The sequence below is a fragment of the Otolemur garnettii genome, unplaced genomic scaffold, assembly GCF_000181295.1.
Source record: "Otolemur garnettii isolate 467f Iridium unplaced genomic scaffold, OtoGar3 scaffold00025, whole genome shotgun sequence".
NCBI classification, from domain to species: domain Eukaryota; kingdom Metazoa; phylum Chordata; class Mammalia; order Primates; family Galagidae; genus Otolemur; species Otolemur garnettii.
Genome location: NW_003852420.1, coordinates 9,777,072 through 9,790,790, shown reverse-complemented (window position 1 = coordinate 9,790,790; position 13,719 = coordinate 9,777,072). Strand labels below are relative to the sequence as shown.

At 39.9% G+C, this 13,719-nt stretch overlaps 1 protein-coding gene across 3 annotated transcripts in view; it reads left to right on the top strand.

Moving 5' to 3' along the window:
• MCM8 (minichromosome maintenance 8 homologous recombination repair factor) overlaps nucleotides 1-13,719 on the top strand; it is a 42,215-nt gene that overhangs the window by 17,509 nt on the left and 10,987 nt on the right. For all 3 annotated transcript variants that reach the window (XM_023512173.1, XM_023512174.1, XM_003788022.2), the window contains 6 exons: nucleotides 1,293-1,444; nucleotides 1,696-1,891; nucleotides 5,180-5,210; nucleotides 5,750-5,890; nucleotides 7,972-8,113; nucleotides 12,833-13,028. In XM_023512173.1, the coding sequence (XP_023367941.1) occupies nucleotides 1,293-1,444; nucleotides 1,696-1,891; nucleotides 5,180-5,210; nucleotides 5,750-5,890; nucleotides 7,972-8,113; nucleotides 12,833-13,028 (858 nt within the window). The remainder of the gene's footprint in view (nucleotides 1-1,292; nucleotides 1,445-1,695; nucleotides 1,892-5,179; nucleotides 5,211-5,749; nucleotides 5,891-7,971; nucleotides 8,114-12,832; nucleotides 13,029-13,719) is intronic.

Here is a 13,719-nt window from a genome sequence, read left to right as displayed (position 1 = left end):
CCCAGGCCAGGCTTGAACCCACCAGCCTCGGTGTATGTGGCTGGCACCCTATTCACTGAGCTATGGGCACCGAGCCTGTGGGGCTTTTTTTGTTTGTTTGCTTTTGTTTTTGTTCCTTAAATGAAAATATGGTTCCAAGTATCAAAATCAAATTGTCAGGAAATTTTCTTATACTCATTCAGGATTATCACAATTTAGCATATTATATTTGGACTGTAAGTTTTTTGTTTAGCATTTTATTTTTTCTAAGATTTCTAAATGCTGGTTTTACTTCTTAGAATGTGCCTTCCTGTGATTTTTACATTCTCTCTTAAATACACTGTGGAATACATGGAATCACCTTTTGTTTTATGAAAACAACCACCACCACCCCCCAAAAATATGCTTCCTATAAGCACTGCTTGAGTCTGGTCAGTCCTTCTCTAGGCCTGCAGCCCTGATTCAGATGGACTGCACACTGTTCTGTTGGGCTTTGTCTTCTATTTTGTAAGATTCGAATTTTGTTTTTCTAGAGAATATTCTCAATTAAATTTTCAGAAAGCATGCATGAGAAGTAAAATGTTCTGGGTCCTTGTGTGTCTGAAAATGTCTTTATTTAGCTCTTAGCCTGGGTAAGAGTTTTCCTGGCTACTGAAGTCTGTTTTGTTATGATTTTTCATGCTATTAATGTTGGTCTGATTCTTATTCCTCCTAGGGGACTGGACTTTCCCCTCTTTTGTAACCATTTTATCTGTGTTGTTCTGAAGCCTGAGGGTGTATCTCCTTGTGTCCTCACCCTGCTTGACACACATTCTTCTGTTCTGAAGTTGTCTTCAACTCTCCAGTGGGTTTTCTTTTTAGCACCCTGTCAGACGCAGCCCTTGGATTATTATCTGCCTTAACTTTTTCTCTTCCTTTCATTTATTTGTGGTGTTTTATAGATTTCTTTGGCTTTTTCTAGTATCCTTTCCATAAATGTATGAGATAGACACACACATAGAGACATATATATAAAATAAATTCTCCTGATTTTGGAAGTTTTTAGCAGCTTATTCTTGTATTATGATGGCAACATTTTCTCAAAACTCTTAGGCAGTTTTATGTTCTTAATGCCTTTCTTCTCCCTGACCTATTACCATTTAGTCCTCAAATGTCTGATGAAGAATTTGGATTAAGTGGTATAGATTTTCTCTGCTATTTTGTAGGTAGATGGGAGTTTTTTTCTCAAGAATTCTCATGCCTAAATAAGAAGATAGGAGTTTTGACTGTCAAATTTTGCTTTATGAATATGTTGAATTTGTTTGACTTTTTAGGATCCAAGAGATGATGTCTGATGATCAACGAGAAGCAGGTCGAATTCCACGAACAATAGAATGTGAACTTGTACACGATCTTGTGGATAGCTGTGTCCCAGGGGACACAGTGACTATTAATGGAATTGTCAAAGTCTCAAATGCTGAAGAAGGTATGGTACAACCCTTTTCCTCATTTTGATTGTCTCTCAATAATAATTTGTCAATATTCATTTTTTCCTCTTTTTAAGATCCTTCTGAATCTCAAATAATTCAGAGTATTCCTTGTTGCTTGTGTAAGGTGAAACTTTTCCTTTAAAAAAATGTATTTGTAGCTCACTGTGACTTTCTTTTACATTCTAGTTGAGTCATTGTAGAGAAAATGAAAATACCAATTACTGTATTTAATACTTTGAATTTACAGGTTCTCGAAATAAGAATGACAAGTGCATGTTCCTTTTGTACATTGAAGCAAATTCTATTTGCAATAGCAAAGGACAGAAAGCAAAGGCTTCTGAGGATGGGTGTAAGCACGAAACATTGATGGAGTTTTCCCTTAAAGACCTCTATGCCATCCAGGAAATTCAGGCTGAAGAAAACCTGTTTAAACTCATTGTCAAGTATGTATTCAATTATCTGAACTTTCATTACATAGTCACACGCTGGGGGTGCTCCTGACTATAAGTCATAAAAAGCTAGTCAAAATGGTTGGCAAACTATAATCTATGGGCCAAATCTAGCTCACCACCCACTTTGATATGGCTTGTGAACTAAGAATGGTTTTTATATTTTTTAATAGTTGAAAAAAATAAAACAAATATTTCATAACATAAATTATATGAAAGACAGATTTCAGCATCCATAAATAATATACTCATTTACATAGCATCTGTGGCTGCTTTTGTGCTATGGGGGGAAAGCTGAGTACTTATGACAGTATTGTATATATGGCTCACAGGTATTCTCAGGTATGGCTCTGGCTCTTCTTTTTTTTTTTGAGACAGAGTCTCACTATGTCACCCTGGGTAGAGTGCAGTGGAGTCATAGCTCACAGCAGCCTCAAACTCTTGGACTTAAACGATTCTTTAGCCTCAGCCTCCCAAGTAGCTGAGACTACAGGCACCTGCCATAATGCCCAGCTATTTTTTTGTTGCAGTGTCATTGTTGTTTAGCTGGCCTGGGTTGGGTTTGAACCTGCCAGCCTTTGTGTATATGGCCAGTGTCATAACCACTGTGCTATGGGTGCCGAGCCAGCTCTGGCTCTTTTGTAGAAAAAGTTTGCTGATCTCTTTAAACAGTAAGAGATACTTAGAGATGTTTGTTGTATGACAGAAGAGAGAATAACGAATTCCAAAGCCATTTTGATTAGTTGTATGGAGGATGTCATTTGTAGAGATTTGAATAGAAGTCACTTACGTTCAATAAGTGTTTAATAATAGTCATTATTTCCATGCTATTGCCATGCAATGGGAAGGAGCAAAGTCGAGGTATTTTTGCTAACGTGGTTGAGCTTTTCTTTGGACACAAACCTAAGTGGGAATCCTGCTTTGGTCATTTACTTCTAGTGTAATCTGGGGTATGTTCCTTAGTTTCTCCTTCACTTTATCATCTAAAAATGGAAATGATAAAACCTACTTCAAAAGGTTGTTCTGAAGATTAAGTTACATTTAAAATGTACTTAACATAATTAATTCAACAAGCTATAATTTTATTTTATTTTTAAAGAATTTTTTGGATGATTTTGAGGAAATAGGGGAAAACACGAGAGAATGAATTAGTATACTAAGAGAGGTAAAGAACAAAGATGATTTGGAAATGCCTTATGTTAGAAAAATTGATCTTGTACTTTCCTGTTCACCTGGAATCTGGGGTCTAAGAGAATTTGATGCTTTGTCATTTTGTCTTTAATATGTTAATTAGCCAACTGAATGAAGAATAGAGTGCCTCTGGGGTTCTTTATCCTTAAACCTTCAGAGACTTCTCTCTGAATAGATAGCCATCCAGACTCACCCCGAGAGACAGAGTGCTTTAACCTAGGAAGGGGAGTTATCCAGGGGTGAGTACTCTGAGCGGACAGCCCCCGGGCTACCTGGTTGAAGATCCAAACACCCCTTTGATTTATTCCTCCTACCAGTTCACAATAAAATCTGAACATTTCAGTGGTCCTTCTTCTGCCATACATACAAAAGATAAGTTAGTATGAAAAAACTTGAGGGTTTTTTTCCCACCATTGCTTTTTCCCCCATATTTATAATTTTAGCATCAAAACTAGAATTTTTCACGGTCCACCATTTAGCAGGGATTGGCAAACTAAGCAGGCTGCCTCTTTTTGTAAATAAAGTTAGAGCACAGCTCCACCCAATTTATTTACATATTGTCAGTAGTTGCTTTCACACTATAAGCTGAGCAGTTGTGACTGAGACAGTATAGCATGCAAAGTTGAAAATACTTTCCTTCCCTATAAGTTTGTTGACCCATGCTAGATAGTATGCAGAGGGCCCTGAAAGGAGAATGGAGAAGACGGTGGCAGTAGGTTATGTATTAGTTTCAGTTTCTTCAGCAGCAGTGATTTGGGTAATTGTAGATTATTGATGAGGTAGGAGAAAAGGGGGAAGTAATACAGAGAGGATGACAGTCAGTCAGCGCATGGTGCCTTGAAACGCTTGAAAACTAGCCTCAGTATTTTTCCATCTAAGGGCCTAGATTTGGGGCTGCTGCCAAGGATATTAAACACCCCGGCACTTCTAGCATGCTCATCCTGCCTGCTGATGATACTTCTGTGGCCATCGAAAGCTCTTTGGCGCATAGATGCAGGTGCTTGGTAGGAAACCAGCAGTGTTTATGAGTGCCAAGGGGCTGTGGGAAGGACACTAACTTCTGTATTTATATATATTAAGATGGGATTAGGGCTCACATTTTACTCCTGATGGTTTTTTCTTTTACCCTGTCCATTTTTGTTCCTTGTTTATGAAATTAATACATGTAAATACACTTCTTTATATCAGTCTGACCTTTTGAAATAACTGAAACAGATGAAATTTTATCTCATCTTAAAATATTATTTAATGAGTTCACCCTGTACCCTAAAGAGGAAGACCATGATTACGATGCATTATAAAGGCTAGTTCTGGGCTCGGCACCTGGAGCTCAAGCAGCTAATGCGCCAGCCACATACACTGGAGCTGGCAGGTTCGAATCCAGCCCCAGGCCGCCAAACAACAGTGACAATTATAACCAAAAAAAAAAAAGCCGGGTTTGTAGTGGGCATCTGTAGTCCCAGCTACTTGGAAGGCTGAGGCAAGAGGATTGCTTAAGCCCAAGAGTTTGAGGTTGCTGTAAGCAGTGATGCCACGGAACTTTACCCAGGGCAACAGCTTGAGACTCTGTCTCAACAAAAATAATAAATAATTAAAATAAAGCCTAGTTCTATGAAAAGATCAGCAGTGTATTTGGTTACTTTTGTTTTGAGACAAGAGCTCATTATGTTGCCCTCAGTAGAGTGCTGTGGCGTTACAGCTCACAGCAACCTCCAACTCTTGGGCTTAAGCAGTTCTCTTGCCTCAGCCTCCCAAGTAGCTGGGACTACCTGTACCCGCCACAATGCCGGGCTATTTTTGTTGCAGTTGTCATTGTTGTTTAGCTGGCCCGGGCTGGGTTCAAACCCGCTAGCCTCGGTGTATGTGGCTGGTGCCATAACCATTGTGCTACAGGCGCGAGCCTATTTGGTTAGTTTAAGATGCTTTACAAGTATCCTATCTCCCTTACGCAGGCAGTTTTTAAAACATTCTTCCCTTTATAGATTAAGCAAGAATTTTGAAGAGCTTACTCAAAGTTCAACTGTAAAGTGGATCTTCTAATAGAACAATGAAGTACAAGTTAGAATTTATAAATTGTATTCTGTTTTTCAGCTCACTTTGCCCTGTCATTTTTGGTCATGAAGTAAGTATTTTACTTCATTTTTACTCAAAAACCATACATATATATCATATAAAGTTGGCAAAAAAGGTACTTTTTGAAAGTAGGAAATTTCTGTTGGCCATTCATTCACATTTTAACATAAATCTTTATTCTTCATAAACGAGTGAGTGATATTAAAGACATACTATAGTCCCTTATAAGAAAAAGTGCCCACCAATTAAAGTTAATAGAAATGGCCTTCTTTGAAACTGACTAAATACTGTTAAAGCAGAAACTAACAAATATTTATTTTTGTGGAATGAATGGCCTGTAGGTCATAGTAATTTCTAAGGCACCTCTCTGATCTTACATGTGTTCGTATTTTTGCTGTTTAATCATTTACATTATGGAAGTTTATTTTTAGACTTTTCTGGGTAGAAAATTAAAGTTCAGTCATGCTTTATAAGAAAATTGCCCAAACAAAACAATGTTGTAAACACTGAAGGAGGAGCACCCCTTTTGCTAGTCATCTTTATGTTTTACTTCTGTTACTTACCCTCTTTCTCTTCTTCACACTTGAGCTTGTTAAAGCAGGTTTGGCTCTAGCACTCTTTGGAGGAAGTCATAAATATGCAGATGACAAAAACAGAATTCCGATTCGAGGAGACCCACACATCCTTGTTGTCGGAGATCCAGGCTTAGGAAAGAGTCAGATGCTGCAGGTAGACACTTGGTCATTTAGTATTTGGCCTTTTGCTTGTTAAATGCATGAGTAATTCATAAGTGAATTTTCTTAAAGCATGCAGTATTTATGTTCCAGAAGGTAAAATTTGGTTGTATAAGTGACTTGGACTTTGGGTTAGTCATATGTAACTTATATCTGACCCTATTTTTAGTTTGAGTTAGTTTCCTTTGCACAGGCTACACAGACATCCTGGTCGAGACAGAAATGCTCTAATACAACATTAACTGTTTCCCTAACACCTTTTTGTGTCCAGCTTGTGTCTAGACTGCTAGTTGTCATATTCTTTTTTTTTTTTTTTGAGATCTTAATTCCACTACTAGTCTTTACTGTTGCGACATGACTTTACCTATGAACAGAATAGTTTAAGGAAGGAAAGCAGGGTGACCCATTCTTTTTTCACATAAATAATGTAAACTCTGTATTGGGCTTTAAGAACAGTGTGTTGGCTTGGTGCCTGTGGCTCAAGTGGCTAAGGCACCAGTCACATACACCTAAGGTGGCAGGTTTGAATCCAGCCCAGGCCCACCAAACAACAATGATGGCTGCAACCAAAAAATAGCCAGGCATTGTGGCAGACGCCTGTGGTCTCAGCTATTTGGGAGGCTGAGACAGGAGACTCACTTAAGCCCAGGAGTTGGAGGTTGTTGTGAGCTGTGATGCCACAGTATTCTACCCAGGGGGACAGCTTGAGGCTCTGTCTCAAAAAAAAAAAAAAACAAAAAAACAACAGTCTGTTAAAGGCGTGAGAGCTGTCTGTATACATCTCTAAGCAAGACAACTTCATGACCAGTCAGTTTTGATCCCAAAGAAGATTCTGCTTCCAATTAGAGCCTAGTGGTTTTCCTCTCCTGGGTTCATGATGGCTCCAGAAGGTGCTGCTTATCGGAATGCTTATGGTTTCCTCAGACTGACAGCTGGTGAGCCAGCCATAGTGTCCTTTCCAAGAAAGCCCATGAAGTCCTCTCCCCACCTCTATGTGGCGTGGAACTATGACCAGACCAAGGACTTTCTGGTCCTTTGGTTAATTGTAGTCCTATGGCTACTAAATCTTTGTCCCAGAGTGGGAACCCTGGCTGCATATCAGAATCCCTTTTGCAGCTCTTTGAAAAGACTGTGGCCTGCCCCATGTGAATGGAATTAAGACTTATCCCAGTTAAGGTCCTAGTATCAATACCTGTATAACCCTCCATAGGTAACTCTGATGTGTAGCTAGGATTGAGGACTGCTTGGATTTTATCACTTTGTGATAAACACACAGTGCTTCATGTCTGAGTCATCCTTTGTTCCCTGTGGTTGGCTGTTAAACCAATCATCATTTTAAATTTTTAATCTGACATTTCATCTATGTTGGGTTCCTTTTGGCTAGCTGGGCCTACTTCTTAAAAAATAAATTCTGTTTCGAGCCCTTGCTATAAGTCTGACAACTGAGACATAGAGTACCCCCAGCTGTAGGTGAAACAAAGTTTGTAATAAAAAAGAAAAGAGGATCCTTAGAATATGCGGAGAAAGGTACCTGTAGGGATCTGAATTGTTACAGCTCCCTTTTCTGTCTCTTGAAGCAGTGTGTATGTGTTTGGGGGGTGCTTTGGAATTAATATATTGTGTATTGATACTAATATGACTCCTATGGTGTTCAATTATCTTTACAAATAAATCTTTTAATTTATACATGTTGCTTATATAAAACTTTCTCTTCTCTGTCTTTTTTTTAAATTTAAGTAATGCCTTTTGGCAAACAATGGTTCCAAAATACATCTTATGGTATTGAAAAGGTTTTAATATCAAAGGATTACATTGGAGTTTTTCTTAATTTTCAAACCTTGGCCCAATTAAAAATAGAAGCCATAATATTAGTGGAAATTAAACATTTAAACAGAGAGTATTACATATAAGCCCCACTAAACAGGGTGGGGCTAAAAAATTTGGCTTACACTAGCAGGTATGAGCTATTGCCTTATGATAGTTAATCCTGTTTTCCTTACACTACTGTCAGAGTAGTGTAAGTTTCTCAGAAAGACTTTTACTTTAGATGATTCTCTTAAACTTTTGTTTCCTTAGGCAGTATGCAATGTCGCTCCACGTGGTGTGTACGTTTGTGGTAATACCACGACCACCTCTGGCCTGACTGTCACTCTTTCAAAAGATAGTTCCTCTGGAGATTTTGCTTTGGAAGCTGGTGCCCTGGTACTTGGTGATCAAGGTAAGAAACCAGAGGGAATAATCAGTGATTTGGGGGCTTTTTTTTTTTTAAAGCCTTTTCCTTTTCAGTTAATTTCTTTATATTCAGTTCAAGAGACATCTAGACAACACAGTCTTAACCAGTGAATTGACAATGTCAGAAATAATAATCGGAAATGCAGTACTATCATTTTTATTTATACTACAGGATATCATTCATTTTCAGAGTCTTGTAGTAGAGAGAATAATATGTAAACATCAAGTAGAATATGTATAGAATATGTATAGCTCCCTACACTTTCCATTTCATTGCCACCCATCATGTTTGTGGTCATTTGTTTTAACTTTTGTTTTGAATCTTTATATAATAGTAAACTCCCTGCAGGGTGTGACTTAGATGTCTTGTTGACTGTTGTGTCTCCATTGCCTAGTACATAAGTTCACAGTAAATATTGAATATAATACCGTTACTTAGGCTCTGCGCCTATAGCTCAACAGGCTAAGGCGCCAGCCACGTACACCTAAGGTGGCGGGTTCGAATCCCCAGCCCGGACCCACCAAACAACAATGACGGCTGCAACCAAAAAATAGCCGGGCGTTGTGGCGGGCGCCTGTGGTCCCAGCTACTTGGGAGGCGGAGGCAGGAGACTCGCTTGAGCCCAGGAGTTGGAGGTTGCTGTGAGCTGTAATGCCACAGCACTCTACCCAGGGGGACAGCTTGAGGCTCTGTCTAAAAAAAAAAAAAATACCGTTACTTAGCTTGGAACAGTTCTTGGTAACTTGGGACTGAAGAGTAGGTGGATGCCATCATTTGCTTGTGAAAGACTTGCAGTAACAGATTAGCTGTTACTTTAGAGTTAATAGTTTTGCTGTCTTTTAACCCACCTCATTGGAGTTTTGTTTTTTTGTTTTTTGTTTTTTTTTTCAGGATTTGAGTGATTTCTTTTATAAGAAATCCAGCTGTAGGGTTCAGCTAGAACGGATCTCCTTGGGATTTGCTACCTCAGTTTCACTTAGTGATGCCTTAACCTTATTGAAGAAACGTGTTTCTATGCGTGTGTCAGGCCGTGCCCAGATTCCAATCTAATTGAGGGCATCATTCCTCTCGGTTTGCCAGTGATTCCCACATTTCTTTTTAAAAAACGTTTCACTATGTTTTATTTCTCATTCTATGTCTTAAGTGATTTTTTTTTTTTGAGACAAGAGTCTCAAGCTATTCCCCAGGGTAGAGTGCTGTGGTGTCACAGCTCACAGCAACCTCCAACTCTTGGGCTCAAGTGATCCTCTTGTCTCAGTTTCCTATTTTTAGTAGAAACAGGGTCTCAGTCTTGCTCAGGCTGTTTTTGAACTCCTGAACTTAAGCAATCTACCCGCCTCGGCCTCCCAGAGTGCTAGGATTATAGGCGTGAGCCACTGCACCCCTGATTCTCACAGTTCCTGACATTCACCTTTGTTTTTAATTGAGACAGTCTCTCTTTACCACCCTCTGTAGAGTGGCTTGGCATCATATCTCACAGCAGCCTCAAACTCTTAAGCCTTCCAAGTAGCTGGGCTACAGGCGCCTGCCACAATGCCCAGCTGATTATTTTTGTTTAGCAGGCTCAGGCCGGGTTCACACCCACCAGCCCTGGTGCCCACGGCCAGAGCCCTAACCCCTGAGCTTTAGGCACTCGTCCTGATGTTCCCATTTGACACAGTTGCTCACTCCTCCTCTCTGGAGCACTGGAAGCTCTCCTAGGTTTCAGGGCCACCACACTCTTCTGGGTTTCTTCTGACTTCACTCAGCGTCCCTTCTCAGTCTTTGCTGCCTTGTCTCCTCAACCGCTTACCTGTTGATACCTCAGGCGCTTGGTTCTTGGGCCGTTTGTCCTCTAGGTCCACACTTCACCTTGTTTGTGATCTTATATAGTTCTATGGCTTTACCTCTCTGTCTGCTAAAAATTCCCAAATTTGTGCTCTTTCCGTCCTTGAACTCCAGGCACATATTTCTTAATGTCTGCACAGGAACTTGACTTTGCACCTGCTCCATCCCCACCTCTGAGGAACTGTACTAGTAATCTCGAGACTTTCTAACAAAGCCATCAGTGGGCAGCCCAGGGAAAGTTGAGAGCAAGCCTTCGGGTCCTCCACTGCTACGATGTTAGCAGAGGCAGGGAGGGCTCAGCACATTTAACGGCAGGAGCAGACTAAAGTGCAGGGCTCTCCTGTCGTGAACATGGGACATATTCCTAACAGAAAGGGAAGAGAGATGAGCAAGAAGGGTGCACAGAGTACAGCAAGGCCCCCTTTGCTTCCTGTTTCTAAATCCTTGAGTTACAAAATAGTAGGGTAATACCTAACCTTCAAATGTTGGCTGGACAGGAAAAAATGGGTCAAAATTACAACGGACGAAGTGTATTGACAAGAATTCATGTACACTGTGTCAGAGAAGCTAGGTTTAGACAGAGCGGGTTCATTAACAATGAACGAGACAGAGACAACATGACAGCTATGCAGAAATAACAGAGAGAAAAGTGTAACATGTATTATAAAAGTACTCAGTCTAGACAAAATTATAATCCAAGGAACAAATGAAAATTTCCCACAAGTGTTTTAAGAGTTCAATGAGAGGCTCGGCGCCTGTGGCTCAAGTAGCTAAGGTGCCAGCCACATACATCTAAAGTGGTGGGTTCGAATCCAGCCAGGGCCTGCCAAACAACAATGACGCTGCAACCAAAAAATAGCCAGGCATTGTGGCGGACGCCTATGGTCCCAGCTACTTGGGAGGCTGAGGCAGGAGAATCGCTTGAGCCCAGGAGTTAGAGGTTGCTATAAGCTGTGATGCCACGGCACTCTACCCAGGGGGACAGCTTGAGGCTCTGTCTCAAAAAAAAAGAGTTCAGTGAGAGCATGCATTTAATGAAATTACTCAAACAAGAGGAGGTGATTAGGCTATTAGAGATGACAAATTGATGACTAACCACTATTATAAAACTAATATATAGGCTGAGTGCAGTGGCTCACTCCTATAATCCCAGCACTTTGGGAGGCCAAGGCAGGAGGATCGCTTCAGGCCAGGAGTGTAAGACCCTTGGTTAACATACCAAGACCCCATGTCTACTAAACAATAAAAAATTTGCCAGGAGTAGTGGCACCTGCCTGTTGTCCCAGCTACTTGGGAGACTGAGGTATGAGAATCACTTGAGCCCAGTGTTATAGTGAGCTATGATCAGGTCACTGCTCTCCAACCTGGGCCCAAAACCCTGTCTCCAAAAAGTAAAAATACAGGCTAATATAGAAATTGACCCTGCTGAATGAGAAATTATAGATAGAGAGGAAGGACTTGAGATAATCACAGTAAGTACAAAAGAAAAGAACAAAGCTTAAAATAATTAGAGGGGCAATAGTAGACATAGAGAACAAAGGAAATTAATCATAATTGCTTCCAAGAAGTAGAGAACCCAAAACTGAAGCTGGACATGGTGGAGCATGCCTGTAGCCCCGGCTACTCAGGGGGATGAGGCAGGAGGATTGCTTGAGCCCAGAAGTTCCAAGCTGCATTGAGCTATGATCATATCACTACATTCCAGCCTGAGCAACACAGTGAAACCCTGTCTCTAAAAACAACAAACTGAGAACCTCAAAATAGAACCAGAAATGGAGTCAGAGGTATAAGAAAATCTGCTTGAAATAAGAAGACTAATTGGCAGTTATTTTCCATATATGTCTCTGAGCTAGCAAGACTTACTTAGGTATAAAGTAGATAGAGAGCAGTCCCCCCACTGTATTGCCCTTGAGAGGGGATCCCCCCAAGTGCTCAACTGATTGGTATGGGGATCAGGGAGGACAGATGCTAAAAATGTGATGTTAGAGGGTCTCCAATAACTTGTGAATTAGATGTAACATCCCAGGCGCAAGCTAATGCCTTCTGTCAGCAGTGGCACTTTGTATTGTGTTTAAAGAAGTTACATAATTTCCCTGCAAGTGTGCAGTCAGTACCTGGGCTTGCTGAGACCTGCACTCAGCGCTCGAGTCTTTGGACTTTACAGCCCATGCTTTTCATTCCATCCTGTGGCTCTTTCAATACCTAGCTCAGACAGCACCTTGTTCTTAAAACCTTTCTAGATTTCTCCTTCCTCTTTTAACTCCCTCCCATCCTAGGAAACTCATATAGTTAAGCATATTTCTTTCAGTTTTTGAAATATATTTCTTGAATATATACAGAACGTGCTAAAAAATGTATATGCATTTTAAGAAAGGGAAAAACTATTAAAATTGTAAAACCAGCATATACTGATAAGATGACTACAAGTCACCCTGAGCATCTCTTACAATTGCAGAAGTCAAACATGACTTGAGGATTACAATTTAATACCTTTTTTTCCTTTCTTAAAATGTATATACTTTTTTTGGCACTCTCTGTGTGTGCATGTGTGTACATCTTATCTCACTTGTGTGAATTTAAGTCCTTAATCATTTTGAGGGTCACTCTTACCTCTTCTTCATTTTTGTAACTCTTGGAAAATAGTGTCTTGCCTGTGAAAATTGCTAAGGGAATAAATATTATGCAAAACTTAAATAAGACAAGTGTATTATTTGCGTAAAACAAGCAGCAATTCTCCATTGTATGACAGTTTATAATTTTAACTGCTGGAAACAAATGGAAAGAATTTTTTATTGTGGAACACTTTCTGTCCTGTTAAATTTGGAACTTGACCAAAGGAAAACTGGTTGTGTTTGTATTATTCTATTGCGATTGTAGGTATTTGTGGAATAGATGAATTTGATAAGATGGGGAATCAACATCAAGCTTTGTTAGAAGCCATGGAACAGCAAAGCATTAGTCTTGCTAAGGCTGGTGTGGTGTGCAGCCTTCCTGCAAGAACTTCCATCATTGCAGCTGCAAATCCAGTGGGAGGACACTATAATAAAGCGAAAACAGTTTCTGAGAATTTGAAGTAAGTCCCTCAAATGTTTATACTTTTAAGATATTGAATCAATAAGAAAAAGATAACTGAGGACATAAATGGATAGTTCACAGAAGTGACAAGTATCCAATAAGTGTACAATAGTGTGCTTAAACACTGCAAATTAAAAATGCCATTGAGGTCTTCAAAATTGGCAAACATTTTAAATGTTAATATCATTATTGACAGAGGAGTGGGGAAATTGGTTCTCACACAATTTAGTATTTTGAAGAACAACTTGGTGTGTTTATCATAATTTTATTTTTTAAAATTATTTTTATCATAATTTTAAAGGTGCGTTCCATTTGTTCTAGCCATTCTGCTTTTAGGAATCCTACTCACAGAAATGGTCACACCAAGTACACAAAGCTATGTTTACAGTATGGGTATTGTATCATTACCAGAAATTGGAAACAACTTAAAACTATAGGAAGACTATTCAGTGGAAAGAAAGTAGCAGTTATGAGCGAGAGAGTGAGTATGTATGGACTGATGGGGAACGCAACTGTGTTTCACTGTTGAGTGAGGAGAACACATTTGACAGTGAGTTTGTATGGACTGATGGGGAACGCGCCTGTGTTTCACTGTTGAGTGAGGAGAACACATTTGGGAGGGAGTTAGTATGGACTGATGGGGAACGCGCCTGTGTCTCACTGTTGAGTGAGGAGAACACGTTCGGGAG